The 17,250-nt window shown below is 46.7% G+C and overlaps 2 protein-coding genes across 3 annotated transcripts in view; one reads left to right on the top strand and one right to left on the bottom strand.

The window, feature by feature from the left end:
* Window positions 1–17,250, top strand: part of Ppfibp1 (PPFIA binding protein 1) — a 139,322-nt gene that overhangs the window by 58,006 nt on the left and 64,066 nt on the right. The gene's annotated exons all lie outside the window — the stretch shown is intronic.
* C6H12orf71 (chromosome 6 C12orf71 homolog) lies at window positions 311–3,137 on the bottom strand. Of its 2 annotated transcripts, XM_032905417.1 has the most exons (3): window positions 3,057–3,137; window positions 1,645–2,345; window positions 311–1,270 (listed from the first exon to the last, which is right to left on the bottom strand). In XM_032905417.1, exons 2-3 carry the CDS (start codon window positions 2,299–2,301, stop codon window positions 1,025–1,027), a joined length of 903 nt encoding a protein of 300 aa, XP_032761308.1. In that variant the 5' UTR covers window positions 2,302–2,345; window positions 3,057–3,137; the 3' UTR covers window positions 311–1,024. The 2 variants fall into 2 exon arrangements, with proteins under 2 accessions (XP_032761308.1, XP_032761309.1); XM_032905418.1 differs by lacking the exon at window positions 3,057–3,137 and having other exon boundaries at window positions 966–1,273; window positions 1,645–2,301.

The raw sequence follows: 17,250 nt of genomic DNA on the forward strand, positions 1-17,250 counted from the left end.
CAGCTAATTCAAGCAACTGAGTCTTCTCCCCAAGGATGAGATACACTTTAGAGAGTGGTTTTAAGTTTTCAGTCATAAGATAATAGAGCCCAGAATTTATTGATTAATGAGAGTAACATGTTCCTGACAATTATAGTAATTCTACAGGAGACTTGAAGGTTCAGCAAAACTCCCCCCCCCCAATGGCCTCTCCAGCTCCCGCCCATTCCTTTTGATACTCAGAGTGGCTGGCCCCACCCCTTCCCACCTCTGAGGCTTAGAGGACCTGCTGTGGTTGGATAACATATTGGACACTAGAATGAGTGAGCAATGCTTGAATACTTTGTATTGATGCATAATTCCAGAGGTTACAAGGAGTAAGCAGAAACCAGAAATCTTACTAAAGTGGACTTATTCTTCAGTACAGCCAAGACGTGGACTTGAGGCAAATGGGAACCCCTGTTCAACAGTTCCCACAGCTTTTTCCCCTCTGTGTCATGTGTGTCTTCTCCAAGCAATCTACGTTGACTCAGGATGGAAATATGCTTGTTGAACTCAGAAGGCAGAATTAACTCTTGGAAAACCTAGGTGTTGCTTCCTAAATGGCATCCCCTGTCCCTCCTCCTTTTTTGCCTAATTTTGCTCCATTTTGTCTATTTTATGTGTGTTTTACTCTTTCATTATGCAAACCCTCATTTCCAGAAGGCAGTATATATCCCACTGGCCCCCACCGCGGTGGCATGGCATAGGTTGTGCTTCCAGTGGGTACTGAGACTGAACCACTCCTTGGACTCATGATGTCCAACATCAAGACAGCAGTTCTGATGATCTAGGATACCAGGCTACTTCAGATACATTTGTTCCTGGTTGTAATAAGTGTCTGGTTCAGAAGGAATATGAAGATTGGAAACTCCCACTGTGTACTCCAGGTCTTGATCTCCTCATCCGTGAGGTGGAGGAGAGAACACACACCTCTTAGGGATTGTTGAGCAAGGGGCTTCAAAGGTTTAAAAATCTGGGGATGTCAGGTGAACTCATTCTCGAGTCATTCTTGGGGTTGGATTCTGTTGCCTCTAAAAGAATGTATCCTCCTCATTGCTTTCTGGTGCCAGCTGACAGGAGCCTGGCTAGGGTGCTCTCTCCTCCATCGGGAGAAGACTTGTGTCCTCAGCCAGTGGAAGACCCACTGGAAGTTCACACAAGATGTTCTATGTAAGTGGGAAGCATCCTCCGGCCGAGGGGATGACATGGAGGAGGTTTCCAAGGAGCTCCCATCTGCCTGGCTTATCTCCTGCTGAGAAAACAGGATGAGTTAAATATACATAGTGCCAACAGCAGTGGGCTTGCTATCTACTCCTTTATAGAACCCAAGCCCGTTTGCCAAAAGAGCCCCGATATAGCAAAGTTTCCAGACGTATTGACTAGAACACACACATCTATTTTTACATGGTTGTTGGTTCTGCTTGTTGTGCCTTCCCTCTGTGCTCTGTAGTATCTTTCCTGCAGTGCCACCCTCTCTCCTCTCCTGACTGTTATCTCTCCCACCCCCTGTCCTAGTCTCCTGGGGCCCACCTTGCCTCACAGCAGGTAGTCAGTGAGGCTCCACTGTCCACTGTCTTCCCCAGTCCTGCCCCTTGCTCTCCTGGGAGGCATCTCTGTGCTCACCACAACTTCATCTTTCAGCAACCTTGGAGGATTCTCTGGGGCCTGACAGATATCTTCATTCTCCAGGGTTTTGTGCTTGGGCAAGTCTTGACAAGCATCATGTCCGTGATGACTGACCTGAGCAGTATGTGGAGGGGGACTGCTGTTGAGGAAGACATCTTCCTTCTGAGTAGATTCAGGGAGCACATGGCTGTCATGCTGGCCACCTTTTTCTTTTCCTAGAAATGTCTCGAGTTTCCGTACTAGATTATCCAGCTTGTAGGGAGTCAGTTTTGTCCTGTCTTCTGGCCACTTATTCATCCACTGGCTGTGGCTGTTTAGATCCAGATTAGCTAGTGAGTCTGCACAGTCAGAGCCCACATCGATATCCCAGGCGAGAGTGATGCTTAGCTTGCAGAACTGCTCTGGGTCGTGCTTCATCTGATCTCGTTTCCTGAAGAGTCTCCTTAAACTCTCTGTCCCCCAGGAACCTTGGACAGGAGGGAGAAAATGGGCTGAGGATTCCACAGAGGCTGCCTCCTCCGGGGAGACCACGTCCTCATAGGAGAAGGTGTTCTCAGAGGGGTAGTAGCCCACCGAGGCGCTCCGGTTGGATTTGCATTCAGAAATACAGTCCTCTGTGTTACTGTAGTCACTGCTGGAGGCTGAGGTTGTCATGGTGCTGAGAGTCTCCAATCTCAAGTTTTCCTTGATCCTGGAAACTTCAGAAGAAAAAATGTAGTCAATAATATTATGGAGGGAAGTTACTTACATAACCCATCCCTTTTTCTATTTGGAACTGTTCCACTCTGTACTTTATAGTCCGTCTGTTTGTGCTTTCTGCCTCTGTAAAGACAAAAACACTCTGGCGTCTCTTCTTGATGTCTCTTATCTGTTTGACAGTAGCTGAGGGAACTTATAAACAAAAAGGGAAATTGAAAATGACAAGGAAGTGTTACTGGAGTCCGATATGTTTTCAGTCCACTTTTCTGAGGTCAAGGTAACTAATTTCTTAGTATATATGTATATGATGTGGTTCTCACATCAACAGAAACTTATTATCAAGTTTATAATAACCTCTGGCTATTCTGATATTCTTAACTATTTTCTTATTAAATAGCCTTAGTTGTCACCTATTAATAATCACTAACTTAGATGATTAATGATCACTAGATTACTTAAGACCAATAATTGATCCATGGAGTCAGTGGACCAAAGATCATAAATATGTAGACATAATAGTTGATACCAGATTGCTTTCGGAAAAGGTGACTGTCATTCAAGCACCCATTTTCCCACCATCTGACAGCATGTTTATTCTGCATTTTCCACAATCCCCCTGTAGGAAGAGCTGGAAGACCACACACACACACACACACACACACACACACACACACACACACACACACACACACACACGCTCATGTACATGCCTCTGTCGTCATGCCCTGATCTGACAGCTGCCCACACGAGACAGACGCTTCCACCTCCAGAGACAAAGTGATGGAGTGGGAAACCCTTCAGAGCCCATGTCTCAGTGATGTAAAGCCCACCTGCTTCTGAGAAGTTTGTGTTCCAGACTGTTGGTTACCATAGCAACAAAGGAACCAAGTTATGGTCAGAATTATTTATGTAAAGGGACAGAATCTGTCCCTTCCCATCCAGAGTATTCTATGCACATACAGTAGTAGGGTGTACTCTGTTCACTGGAATCAGTCCGTTCCATGAGATCTTTCTCACATTTCCTCCATTTCTATCCCCCAAGACTGCAGTCAAGTCTGCTGCATGTCATACTTAGATCTCCACTGCCATAATGGGTCTGCAGGTCACAGGGGCAGATCTCGGAACCTCTCAGCAATTCCTTGTAACTAGTCTCTAGTCGCATTTTATACATTAAAATCTCTTGTTGTTTCTGTAATCTAGCTCTTGGGAGACTAAGGCAAGAAGATTGTATGTAGCTCAGTCTGGCCTTGAACTTGTGATCCTCTTGCCTCAGTTTATATCAGATTATAGCTCATATATATACATGTATATATATTAAATCCGTTAGTTGAGTGACTAACAAGTTCTAGACCCTATGTTCTGCCACTTGTAGTAGAAACTAATTAATTAATTCATGTATGTGTGTGCCTGTGTTTGTACACCATAGATGCCAGTGAGTCTTGGATCCTCTGTTACTGGAGTTACAGATGGTTGTGAGTGTCCCGATGTGGATGCTGAGAATCTAACGGGAGTCCTCGACAAGAGCAGCTGAGTCACCTCTCCAACCTGTTTTTAACATGACTTTACGTCATTTGTGAGACAGAAATAACAATGTCAGGGATCTCAGCGTGATCGGATAGTGTATGTTGGATGTGCAGTACAGTTCATTTCCATTCCGTAATCAAGCACACAAACCTCGTCCACTGCCTTGCATTGGCAGTGCCTCCAGACACACGAAGAAAAAGACATCTCTCATTCTGATATTTCAGACAGAGTAATTTCCACCCCTGATTATGCATCAACACCATGTGCATTTTAAAATCACAATTATGTTTATCTGAAGGTTGCCACTGCAAACTCAGGGTGAATGAATGTTGCAGTTAGTGCCGTTTCTGCCTGCATGATTCCAGACACCAACAGTCTGACACCATGGGGGTCACAGTAAAGGAGCCCCCACAGTTAGTGTCCTTACCCAGTCTACTGTGGTAGAGACTGTTGGTTCTGAGCACATTCAAAAGACCCAATGGGAATCCTTTGGCTAGGGGGTGAGGTGAGTGCTGCTTGCTGTGTTTAGAAGCTGTGGACGCTGTTGATGGCTGACTGTTATCTCTTTGGCAACATTATAACTTGGGTGCAATGCTTTTACCAAAAAATAAAAAGTTCAAAGGGAATGAGAGACCGTAGGCTTCCCAAGAAACAAACTGTAGTCTCCTTAGGAGACCAGGAGCAAAATGCTTAAAACTCAGATGATCCTTGCTCTTGTCATCCTCAGGGCACTGTGCAGGAGAAAGTGGAGGTGGGTGAGAAGTGAGGGGAGGGTCGAAATGCTCCAAGTTGACTCCTGAGAAGAAACCTAACATAGAGGCAGAGCCAGGTTAGCCTAAGAGAAAGCGGGGCTCAGGGCTGTGGGCGAGGCTCAGTGGTGGAGGTCTTGAGTAGCTTATGTGGACCCTCTGCAGCCTCCTCCTGCACTACAAAACACAGTGGCAGAAAGCAGATAGCTACCTAGAGTGTTCATTGTGTTTTAGGAACTGAGACAGATGGTAAAAAGTCTGGAGTAGGTGAAAATGACTGTATAAATAGCATCAGGCAGCACGAATGCCTGTTAGAAATAATAATTCTTTTTGGTTGAGTTAGAACGGACCCGGAGCAAAGAAGACAGGGAGCAGGCGGGGCTGGAATGAGTCAGGCAGGATGCAGTTGGCCGGCTCTGCCTGTCTCTGGCTGTTATCCTTGAGCACCACAGGTCCTCCCTCACAGGTCTGCTAGCTGGCCAGAACACCCCTCTCCCCCTCTCCCCCACATCTGCCAGCTCCAAGCTATGAGCTATGCGTGTCTGTCCAGCCTGTGAGCATGGATAAAGCTTTTTCTGCACTTCCTGAGGCCAAGTTAAGCTCTCGGAGCTTCCCCACCTCTGGCTGAGATCTCCCGCCGCACGTGTGAATAGATGCCGTTGTATGTCTGTGCACAATGGCCTCCATTCATTTGAGGACCACTGTGCACATCCCTTGGAAGACAGCTTCTCCCCCCAAGTGCATTCGAGGCTAGTTAATGAAAATGGTATTGATTAATAAGTACTACTATAGATGAGTCTTTTAAACTCCTGTGAAGGTAAAAATGAATGATAAAAATTATATCTTAAAATCCTCCACAAAATGTTTAAGAAAAATTAGAAGCTACAGGATAGATATTTTTTAAGGGAAGTATTTTAAAAACCTCTTAGAAGCAAATGTTTCAGGTAAACAAGGTAATTGGTAGTTGCCTGGAGCTTGGACTGGGACGTGGTATTCCCTGCAAATTGGCAAGTTAAAACCATCTGTTAGTAAAAGGCAACTTGGGGCACAAGTGAGATCATTCACTTGTAATTTTCTAATAGTTTCATAAGAGGAGGAAAGACTCAGGTAAAATTACTTTCGCTGTACTTCAGGCAATTCATAAGAAGTACTGTAATTTCACATAAAATAAATATAAAAGTATTAAGTTCTTTGCATTTTCTCAACCAAGTCTTTGGTGTCCATCATATATTTTACATTTAGACCACACCTGATCTGGGGCCTGTGCAGTCCTAAGCCCCATGTCAGTAGCCCCAGTGTCTCCATTGAGCAGCAGGGCTCAGCAGCCTTGGTCGTGGTTAAATGGCTGTGTGCATTGTCAGAGTTTACTAGACTGTACACCTAAAAAGGACAACTTTTGCTGCAGATAGATTATATTTTAATTAATTTAATTAAATATATTCTTGCAAACCCGCACAAAGGTATGTTCCTTCTTTCTGTGAACGTTTATTTTTTGTTTTCTTTTTTCTTTTTTTTCGGAGCTGGGAACCGAACCCAGGGCCTTGTGCTTGCTAGGCAAGTGCTCTACCACTGAGCTAAATCCCCAACCCCTCTGTGAACGTTTATTAAAGCTATTTTCTTAGATTAGTCCTGGAAATGGAACTTTGCAAGTTTGTTGTCAAATTCAGAAAAGAATAAGTTAGCAGAAGCTAATGATTTTCAAACACTTTAGGAATATGTGCGGGTGAGTGAGTGTGTGCACGCTTTCTCACGTGTTTCTGTCACCCATAGCTTATGTGCGTCTTAATATAGAAAGCCCTAGTGGGAATTGAACTAGACAGTGCGTTCTTAGGGAAAGGATTGGCGTATGTTTGGCAAGATAAAGACAGGTACGGGTTGCTTCAAGAGGACTTGGTGATAATTTTTGTGAAGATCTTGTCATTTCTTTTAATTTTTGTTTTTCAACCATTTCTTTTTTTCCAGCAGCATTAAAAGTCACTTAATTCTGGCTTTTTCTGCTCTTAGTATCTACTTATTTGGTGGTTATTTTGACTGGCTGCCTGCAGGTACCTGGGGGTGGAGAAACATGGAGCTCATGGGCACGGAACACTGGATTAAGACTAAGTTTAACTTTCATAGCTAAAGTAGGGATGGTTCAGAAGTGGAACATGCTACACTGCTTATAAATAACACCCACAATTTGATAGATATCTGGGTGTCCTCCCTTGTGTCTTGAAATTCCATGCCTCCATTTTGCTGAAGCTTTAGAAACTGACCAGAAAATACCTTCAATATGGTTTCACAATATCTGGGTTGAACATAAAGTTCAGCAGCCTTGGAGTTCAATTTCATAAGTTGGAACCAGGGAAAACTCTATCTGATAAGAAAATTAACCCAGAGTCTTCACAGGTAAATCCAGGGTGAATACAAAGTGTGAGTTTTTTTTTTTTTTTTTGTAAGACTCATGACCCACGATATATGTTTAAGTAGCAGGCCACAAGGTAGAGCAAAATTACCACTTTGTTTTAGTTTATGCCAGGGTTCTCATAAACCCAGAGGCAGTTGATTTGACCCATGGTTAATTATCAAGATGATTTTCATCTGTGGCCGTAAACATTGAATCCCACTGTGTATTGAAAGTGTGGATTCTCTTGCCCTAGCCCTAGGAATTACTGGTTAAAGAGACTAGGAACAGGACCTTCCAGGTAATTTTGTGTGTGTGTGTGTGTGTGTGTGTGTGTGTGTGTGTGTGTGTGTGTGTGTGTGTGTGTGTGTGTGACAGGCATACTCTGTAGCCCAGGCTGGCCTGGAATTCGTGACCCTCTCACGTGTACCATCTCTGTTCTTCCAGGTGATTTTTCTGCTTGTTGATTTCACCTTGAGAAACACTGGCCTAGAATAACCAGATGCTGTCATGAATTCCAGTAACCAGCAGGGTCTCTGCTGTGAGTGTGGGATCAAGGCCGTGTGCTCAGATCAGGAAGGCCAGCGTGCCCAGCACTCAGGTCATGAGTAACTGTCCGAGCTCTGTGGAAACAAACCTGGATGTCACCTCCTGACAGATAGTGTGGGATCTCACAGGGAGGGTGGCATTGCTGGGGAAAGAGGCTTGCTCTGGTATTAAATATAGCGCTTAAGTGCCAAGGAGCCCCTGGTGCAGAGTTAAATACAGAAAATAGATGGTAATTGTCAGTGGTTTCTGGACTTGAGTTTGTTCCCTCGTCACCCTGAGGACTTGTTACAATACAGTTTTCCAGTGTCACCCTAAGAATCTCCAGTTCAGTAGGTCTGGGTGGAGTCTGAGAATCTTTGGTCTTAATGAATGGGGTTTATGAAAAACCCATAGACTAAGAAGGGAATAAATTATAGTAGCAAAATAGGGTGAGGTTGATGATTACTCTGTCCCGAGATCTTGACCACCTACTCCTTAGTTCTCTGTGAGACATTTTACTCTCAGAGCAACTGGTCTCACCAAAAATATGCAGGGGTGGGACAGGAATGTGACCATGGCGAACAGTCTGAGGGAGGCTTCCTGACTTAGAAGCAGTCTGTGGGCTGGAAGCTTCTGAAACTCTGATCATGAGTTCATTTTCCAGTTTGATTTCTGAACATGTAAACCTAGCGTGTTATATTTTAGTACCAACATATGCTGAAGAGCATTTTAACACATGGCTTTACGGAAGTCCCAGCTCTGACACTGAATTTGTGTCCTTCTTGTCCCTTCCCCCATGAAGCCCTGCAGAGGATTCTGCCTCCTAGGGTGTCCCGACTGACACTTGTCCCGTCCAGTTCTCGGGTGGACGCTCCCACATCTTCTCTGGGTTCCTTCAGGAAAGCTAATGAGTCTTAGAAACACAACTCACCTCTCTACTTGAGTAGATCCCCTTGCTGACATCCCTGTTTTGTGTGGACTTGGAATTTTCAAAATGGCGCTACATTCACTCCATGGCTCTTAGCACTGCTAGTCTCAGCAGAACCCCCCACGCCCCCTCTGTCTCTCTGCACTCCATTGTGCTGGTTGTTTTATCTCCTGAACCAAACATATTTAAAACCTTCACAGGTAAGCTGAGGTCAGTGACATAAGGGTGTCTATCGCAAGAAGATCCATGGGAGAGAGGCTGAATGTGATGCTCTGAAGTGACATTTCGACAGTCTGAAGTGACATTCTATTCAGATTAAAGCGGAAAATGATACTGAGAAAACGTTACCACAGATACATAGAGAGCCCAGTGCATAACCAGCTGAGTTTCAGCATCTTTTGGCTAAGGATGAGGGGTCTGCTCCAGGACATAACTCACATTCGGGACAGTGACTCAGCTCTAGGGGTCAGTTTGCCTCCAAATTAAAAATCAGTGTGTTTGCCCTATCTCATAATGGAAGAACAAAGAGTAAAGTCTAGAAATCCCCCGGAGTCCAGTGTAGTACTAGTAATAAATAGATAATAAATAATTCAAGCTTTTGCCAGGAGCAGTACAATGGTCTTCCTGGTGACCGGCATGACATTGCAACTGCCTCTAAGCCAGTGTGGTTGTGACTCTGCTGCTTGCTAACAGCTGTGGGTTGTAGTTAAAGGTCAGGTGAGCTTTACGGTCTGGAGGCCTGTGGCCATTAGCACTGGTGGCCCTCAGCCCACTGTGACTTTACTACATGGAGGGCCTCCCCATGCCAGGAACAGCATTCTTTGATCAGCATGTTTGCCCTTGTGGGAATGGCTAGGCATATTTGAGACCTGGCAGCAGTGCACATGGGAGGAGGCCCCATTCTTGTTGGCTGTGAGTCATCCCAGGAACACATGAAGTGTGTGTTCTCTTCATCGGGGTTTCGATGTCGATACCATGCTATGGCTTTGAGGTATCCCATGTCCCTCTGTGCCCTGTGTCTTGATCTTGTGACCAATCTGAATTAGTACATGGGGCCATACATAAAAGGGAATTATTACTGCTGACACCTACATATAGTGGCGGAGGAGTTTTTCAGGCCAGTTGTCCTCTGAAAAGTTGTGGATGTTGGAGGTAAGGGGACCGTGAGGAAGGAGACATTCCAGGCTTCTCTCCATGTTTGTGGGAGGCCGGTTTCTCCTCATCGTACCCTGAGTGATGTCTTCTTCACGTCCAGATTTCTCCCTTACGTAAGGATGCCAGTCACATTGGGTGAGGTCTCGTCCTGAAGGTTTCCCTTAACCCGGATCAGTTCTCTGAAGAGTCTGGGTCCATATAAGGCCACATTCTGAGTTTCTGGGAGTTGGAACTTCAGTATACAGCTTTTGGGGAGACACAGTTGAGCTCATCACAGACTATGTAAACCTCCATGCAGTTAGCTTCACAGAGGCAGCAGGCTTGTCAGAGAGTCTCCCATAAACCCAGAAAAACAGTTCTAAGTCGACTGAATTTTGCTCCCTTTCTGGACCCACAGAGTGTCGCAATGCCGGTTTCTACAGTCAGCACCGCTCTTGGTCTCGTGTTTGGTGAAACATCTAACACAGTCTAAGCTCTGGGCTCATCACAGTGTGGCTTGACAACTGTGCTATGGTCTTTAGTGCTTGTTGTGTCGTTGCTTGACGCCTTGTTTCGGCCCCACCTTTCTTACTTATTCCCGTCATGCACAGAAGTCGTGGTTGGCTGTGTACTTTCGACACTTTTAGCCCTCGGAGGCTCTAGATGGACTGTTTATCCCAAGAGTTCACAGCTGCCTTTTCTGGCAGGTTGTTTAGCTGTTTGGATGCTGTCTGTGGTGCTGTCAGAGATGTGGGATATGTTTATTTTCTCCTCTGCACTGTTCCATGTCTTTGGCTGTTCAGGTATCTGTCAAGTCCCTCTGTCTACAGCTGTGGCGCCTGCCCTCTGTACCTCGGCTACACTTTTAGATGCACCCATTCCTCATTGCTAAGAGCATCAGGTTTGTGTCACTGGCACATACTGTCTAGTCCTGGGCACGAAGATAACAACCGTGCTGTTTGCCCAGCCAGAGACCAGACAAAACGAAAAACATTTCTCCCTCCTGTTAAGTCAGTCAGGTTTTGTCTCCCCTGAAAAATATCCTAAAATACTGTTTCAATAAAACTGTGTTTTAATAAAACTGCCATGCCTGCAGGAAGTGGAGTTTAGGCGGAGAGGGTAACATTCCTCCCTGTTAACATCACCTGTCATGCAGACCGCACTAGGCCTGTGGCATTGAGGAGGGTAAGGGGCCAAGAGTCCTTTCCGCTTGTATAAAAGGCTCAACGTCACTGTTGAGGTGAAGTAGAAAGTGAAGCCTCTGCCAAACAGGGACTGCACACACTTCCCCAGGCAGACGTCACCTCTCTGTTGCTCTGTTTGACGGTCGCTGACCCTAACCCCACTAAACATTTTCTAAACAAGGCTCGCAGGAGAGGATCTTTGCTTAGCTTAGGTTCCCACTCTGCTTCTCTTAGTCTCTTAGGAGAACGGTGGCTCCTGGAGAATCCTCTGGAACCAGAGTCAGCTTGTGCGCACTTTACCCTGCTGGCTCATTTGCCGCTAAAATGAAATGCAGTGAGTGGCAGTCATTTTCCCTAGCACTTTTACAGTGCGCTTTGCTGCCACAGCCTGGAGAACCCCCAAAGAAGCAGGCCATGTACTTTAACAGACCGGATAGGCGGTAAGATCAGCCATCAGAACTTGCCTTTACGTGTGGTTCCCTCCCTCACGCTGTGCCTCTCATGAGATTATTGACCTTCAGCCTGCTTCTATCTTGAGAAGGAGCCGGCCCGGGACCTCGCTCTCCAGAGAAAGTCAGATGCTCACGAGGCTCCGCTGCTTAGTCAGGGAGTCTAGTACTAAGGGTAACTCTTACAGGACATTGCATTGAGCTTTCCTGACAGCCTGAAAACCTCCCAGAGCATCACAGGCCTCCCAGATGCTGGGCTGCGAGGAGGGGGCCTGAAGAAGCCAAGCTCACAGGATCCTGTCTTAAATTCCAGTTTCTCAGTTTTCAGGACTCGAGGCTGTTCTGCAGCACGGGCCTGCCTGCATCTCACTAACACCCAGGCTGGCATCTGCGGCTGACCTCTCCCTTCCTTGCCTTCTCCACACCTTTCCTATAGCTTTGTTCCTGGGACCTGGGCCTGAGGACTTAGCACTTGAGGTGGCTGGGACCTGGGCCTGAGGACTTAGCACTTGAGGTGGCTGTTCTAGGTCCAGTCCTCCTTCCTGTCACAGATTTGCTCTGTTCAGCCTCCAGCTTCCCCCTCCTCATTGCTAAGCCCAAGACTTCTCCAACAAGTTCTGGAAACATGGTGAGCTGAACCCCAAGTCTGGTTATCTCCTGCAGATGGGAGCCCTGGGCAATGGCTCTTCTAAGCCACTTGCCTGTCCACATGGCCCAGCTGTCGCAGGTGGGCGAAAGCACGAGGCTGCCTGCAGGCTGCTCTGTCCATTACCAACCTGGGGATCATTTCAAACCAGTAGGAAAGGAAGGGAAGCAGAGCCTGGAGTCACAGGGATCTGGTCCTGGGAGAAATTAAAACAACAACGGAAACCAACTACGGCAGGTTCCACTTGAACAAACAACAGTGTTGTAACCAGCTTCATAAATATTTTTACACTTACTTGAAGTAGAAGCTTTGAAGATTTATATTTAGTAATCCAAAGTGATCATTTGTTTCATTGAGGGAAACGCAAAACATCCATGGACTGATTCAGGGGAGGAATCGATGCTCTTGGTTAGTGGAGAGATTTTTAAAATTTATTAAAGATTTATTTTCATTTTTCAATTATCATGTACAGATGTGTCTTTGCAGGTGTGTGCACACATGAGCACCAGGGCCTGTGGCGTCCAGAAGGGAGCCCTGAACCTGTGCCTGGAGCCGCAGGTGGTTATGAGCTGCCTGGCTTGGGTGCTGAGAACTCAACTTGGGTCCTCTTCAAGAAAAATACACGCTCTTAGTCATTGAGCCGTCTCTCCGAGTTAGTGGACGGGTTTTAGAAATAATTTTGTGTAAGTTGGCTATCCAGTAACCTGGTGTTGATTTGACTTATAAATCCAAGGAATGATTTCTGACTAGGAGAGCCAGCTAGGGAAAGTTGGAGGAACAGAGCCTGGTGAGCAAGCATGGGCAGGACGCCTCCTCAACGCAGGCCGCTCTCTCGCCACCTCTCCCAGGCCCTCGACCTCTAAGGCCTCAACAGGTTAAAGTCCCTGAAGACTCCATTGCCCAACTCCTTTGGCCTAACCAGGGGAATTAAACAAGTTACTTTTAAAATTCCTGGAATCACATGCTTAGAGAAAGATCTAGAGATGGCACCCTGATTTTGTGTTTTGTTGCCTAATGGAGGGATTGCAAAGACAGGCTAGCATTAAAAGACCACCGTCATGCACAGGGTGTGCACACCCACACCCAGCGGAGGGGTTCCTTGAGGACCCGCTGTGTTAGAGTTCAGTATTTAACATTGCACAGGTATTACCTAAAAGGCAGCCATCTTTGTTTATTGAGGTGACAGGGGATGGGCAGTTTAGCTCCAACGTCAATAACAGTCAAGTACAGGTGTGGAGGAAGATTACATTCATGTGGTTTAGTCTCATTTCCCCCTCATTTTGTAAACGAGGAGAACCAGGCCTGAGCAGTGCTTTGTCAGGTCTCACAATGCCCAGTGGCGCTGTCTTCAGACAGCAGTGTCCACTTCCCGGGTTAGACAGAGTCCACTCTAGATTCTCTTGGCGGCTTCCCCAGACAGCACAGTGGCTTTCTGCTGAGACAGCAGGTGAGTTCCTACTGCTGTGGCTGAAGATCCGTCCCAGGGGATCTGACGTCCTCTTCTGCCTCCATGGGCACCGTACTCATACAGTACCTAGATATATGGTACACCTGGCATATAGACACGCATACATAGAGTAAAGATAAATATATTTTTAAAATATGTCCTAGGGTAACTTGGATATCCACTGTAGCATTGCAGGAGAGTTCAATCCCGGAACCCACAGAGGAGGGAGAAAACCAACTTTCAAGAGTTGTTGAGTTATCTTCTGACTTACACACACAAGCCATAGCACACAAGTTCCTGCATGTTCACACACACACACACACACACACACACACACACACACACACGCACACACACACTCTCAAGATAAAAGAGAAACAATTCTCAAAAGACATCTGGACTTTTCCATAACGCACTTGTGTTCGGTAGTCATGATGTATGGGGCAGGAAGTATCCTTTGCACTAACATCTTGTAGGTGAAAACTACATGTCACGGGTCCCTAGGCATACATTGGTCAGTCTCCCCTGCCGCTTCCACACCATCTGTAGCTATTTGACAGTTGCCCTGAGAACAGGTCAGTCCCCAGCAGGTGGACTCCCTGGGTCCATTCAGTTTTAGACTGTTTTTCTTTTTTCAGAAAACAGTATCTTTATGTTATGTGTGTGAGTGTTTGTCTGCAGGTGTATCCGTGCACTGCGTGTGCCTGGTGCCCCTGGAGGATGTTCAAGAACTAGAGTCGTTATCTTCTGTGTGAGTGCTGAGAACCCAGTCCTGCTCCCCTGCAGAAGCAGTCAGGCGCTCAGCATGTCCCGTGCACAAGCATTTATAGATTGTGCGGTTGCCTTCAAGTTTCCACACCAGGCTTACCTTAGCGGTCTCTGATGGGGATGGGTGAATAAGGGCTGCCAGATCCATCGCCAACAAAACCGGTTGCCATCAGACTCTCTTAGGAATACTACCCAGGCTTGGTGGCTCATACCTGTAGTCCAGCACTTGGGAGGCTGAACCAAAAAACACTGCCAGTTCAAGGCTAGTCTGAGCTATGAGGTGTGAACTGAAGTTCTCAGAAAAAAGTCAGACCTCTGTTAAAGGCCGACTTCATGGTTATAATTAGTTGGAATGATGCAGATCCAGAGCTGTAATCCTGGGTTGTCCTCGGTTCTCTTAAGAACCCATCACTTCTGCATCTGACCTATCGTCCAGTGGCTGTCGGGTAACACTTACTAGCTTAGCAGACCACTAACCCAAAAGCTAAGAGTATGTATCATCAGACAGCATCTGGAACCCCTCGAATTTCTCCTGCTCTTTGCTGCCTTCTACCTGCTCTCTCTACAACTGTAAATGAGGTGACAGCAGGACTCTTTTGTTCTGTGGTTGTAAAGGCTCACAAGTCTGCTCCAGGGCTGTGTAGTCATTTGGGGCAAGGTAAAACCAAGCCCCACCTCTCAGATTTGGCTCAGAATAGACTCACCTCTGCTCCCTTTGAGGTGAGAGGTTGGTTTTTTTTTTTTTTCTTCATCAACAATAATGAGACTCTGTCTCAAAAAAGCAAATGCAAAACCAAGCTATTTATGTCTATTTCTGTCTGTGCTTCCTTATCGAGCTTTTCACAGCTTAGCTTCACACAGAAATGAGAGAGCAAGCCAGCAAATCAGCACACACAGGACGCTGGTCGGTCAGGACTTCTCCAGGGTGAATAATGGTTATCTCCCCATGGGGGCATATGGAAGCCATCTCCTAAGATGAGGAGTGGGCAGTGATAGGCTGGGGAGGTTCACTGGGGGTTCTTAGGGGCAGCGGGATGTTGCAGGGAGAGAGCTGAAGACCTGTAAGGATTCCTGCTCAGCATCGGCTGCAGGCCACGGTGACATTGCTAGCTCCGGAGAGTGGAGCCATCTCATCTAGGCATTCCATAGGAGTCGGCATTCATATCACTACTCTTAAACAGAAGGCTGAGCCCAACCAAGGGCTCTGGGATGAAGGTATTTGGTAAGAGCAGAGAGTAAAACCTGAGTATATCAGTTCTTGTCTTTATTTGTTTGTTTGTTTTTAAGCTTAGGAGAATGCCACTTCAGGTAGAATGTGTTCTCTGATTACTCTGAACACCCAAGCTTGGGGGTGCCACTTAAAACCATGTACTTAGCTGGAGAGGGGTCTGTCTTTGGAACCCATTCTCTGAGGTGGACTTGATTGGAAAGTAGCTACCCAATGCAGTGAAAGCTCCCAGAGGCAGGAGCTGATCCTGGCCCACGGGACACAGGGAGAAGTGTGCGTGGAGGAAGTGTACCAAGTCATCTGGGTGGACTGTGGCACTGCTCCCTTCGGTGCTGCACAGTATGGTCACCGCTAAGTCTGCCGAGGCTGTTCACCACACACCTACCGGAGAGGCAACCTTTCAAATTCCCATCAGGGCATCTCAGAATGTTCACTCTCTTCTTCCCCGCCTCTCCCCCTCCCCAGCTGGTTCCGTCTCGCCAGAACGATGTTGCCAGAACCTTTACTGAAGTAAAATCTAGGTCAATGATTTAAGACACGGAAGAGCAGAGCAAGTCTAGCCATGCACCGTCCTTTCATGTAACTTAGTCCTGGGTGTTGGATGGTGACTAATGAGTAGCCGTACGCTGGTGCACAGAGTTTATCCTCTCTAGGAATCCCCACAGGAAACCTGGCGTAGAGACTATTGAAAGTGACGTCAAAATCTATAAGAAGCTCATCGTGGTAGATACTGGACCTGGTGAGCAAGTCCACCTTTGCACTTACCCTTTCCCAAGGTCACTGTAAATAGTCCTGGTTTGTTTGTGTGCTCTGTGTTTGTCAGGGGTAGGGTTTGTGGGGAGATTCATCGATGGATTCCCGGGTGTCCTGTCATGCTTGTAGTTTTCTTCAGGGGTAGGACCTCAGGTGGTCTCTCATCTGGTGAGTCTTGCTTACTTTTCATGCTTGGGGTGGGGAGTAGGCAGCTAATCAGTTCAGCACAAGTCAGCTTTGTGTGGGATAGGGTACAGACTCTGAGACCGTCCTGTTGTAAGTAATCTAGAAATGATCGTAAGCATATGGCAGAGTCATATAGGTTACATGCACATGGCAGAATCACATAGGCTACATGCAAATGCCACATCATTTCATCAGTAGCCACAGATGCCAGAGGACTACTGTGTGTCCCAGGGCATGGAGGCCTGGTCCGCAGGGAAAAAGCAGCCTGGGGACAGCACAAAGACAAAGTAAAAGGGCAGGATGTGTTCAGAGGGCTGGTCATACAGCAGTGTGGTGAAAGGCAGGGACGGTACCCCATCGATACGTCAGAGTTCTGGTTAGAACTCAAGGTTGGTGCCTCTAGTCAAGGGTTAGCAGTTTGGACATATTCTTGTTCCCCCAGTGAGCACATGCCAGGGCTAGACCAGAGGTCAGGAGAAGTGGAGCATTCTGGCTACAGGCCCACATTTGCCCACAGTACTCCACGTCTGTCTTAGTAACAGCAGCAGCCTTCTACTCAGGAAGAAAAGGAACTTGGCGGGGCTGGGGATTTAGCTCAGCGGTAGAGCGCTTACCTAGGAAGCGCAAGGCCCTGGGTTCGGTCCCCAGCTCTGAAAAAAAGAACCAAAAAAAAAAAAGAAAAGAAAAGAAAAGGAACTTGGCTTATTGTACGGATCTTCCCATTTCTTCCGTGCTGCCTGTCACTCCTAAATATTAATGGCAGAGCACCAATGGTCTCACTTTATTTCCCATTGGCCTGTTTACCTTCTGCTTCTGTCTTCTGAATGCTTCCTGGAAGGCTTTACCCCATCAATGGCCCTTTGTGGCTGTCATTTTAGTCATCAGTGAGCAGTGTATGCTACCTGGGAAGTGCACACCAATGCCCCCCTGCAGTGCATACTAACACCCCATTGCCAGTGTGTGCTAACACCCCACTGTTAGTGTACACTAACGCCCC

This window comes from Rattus rattus, chromosome 6 (genome assembly GCF_011064425.1).
Source record: "Rattus rattus isolate New Zealand chromosome 6, Rrattus_CSIRO_v1, whole genome shotgun sequence".
Taxonomy (NCBI): domain Eukaryota; kingdom Metazoa; phylum Chordata; class Mammalia; order Rodentia; family Muridae; genus Rattus; species Rattus rattus.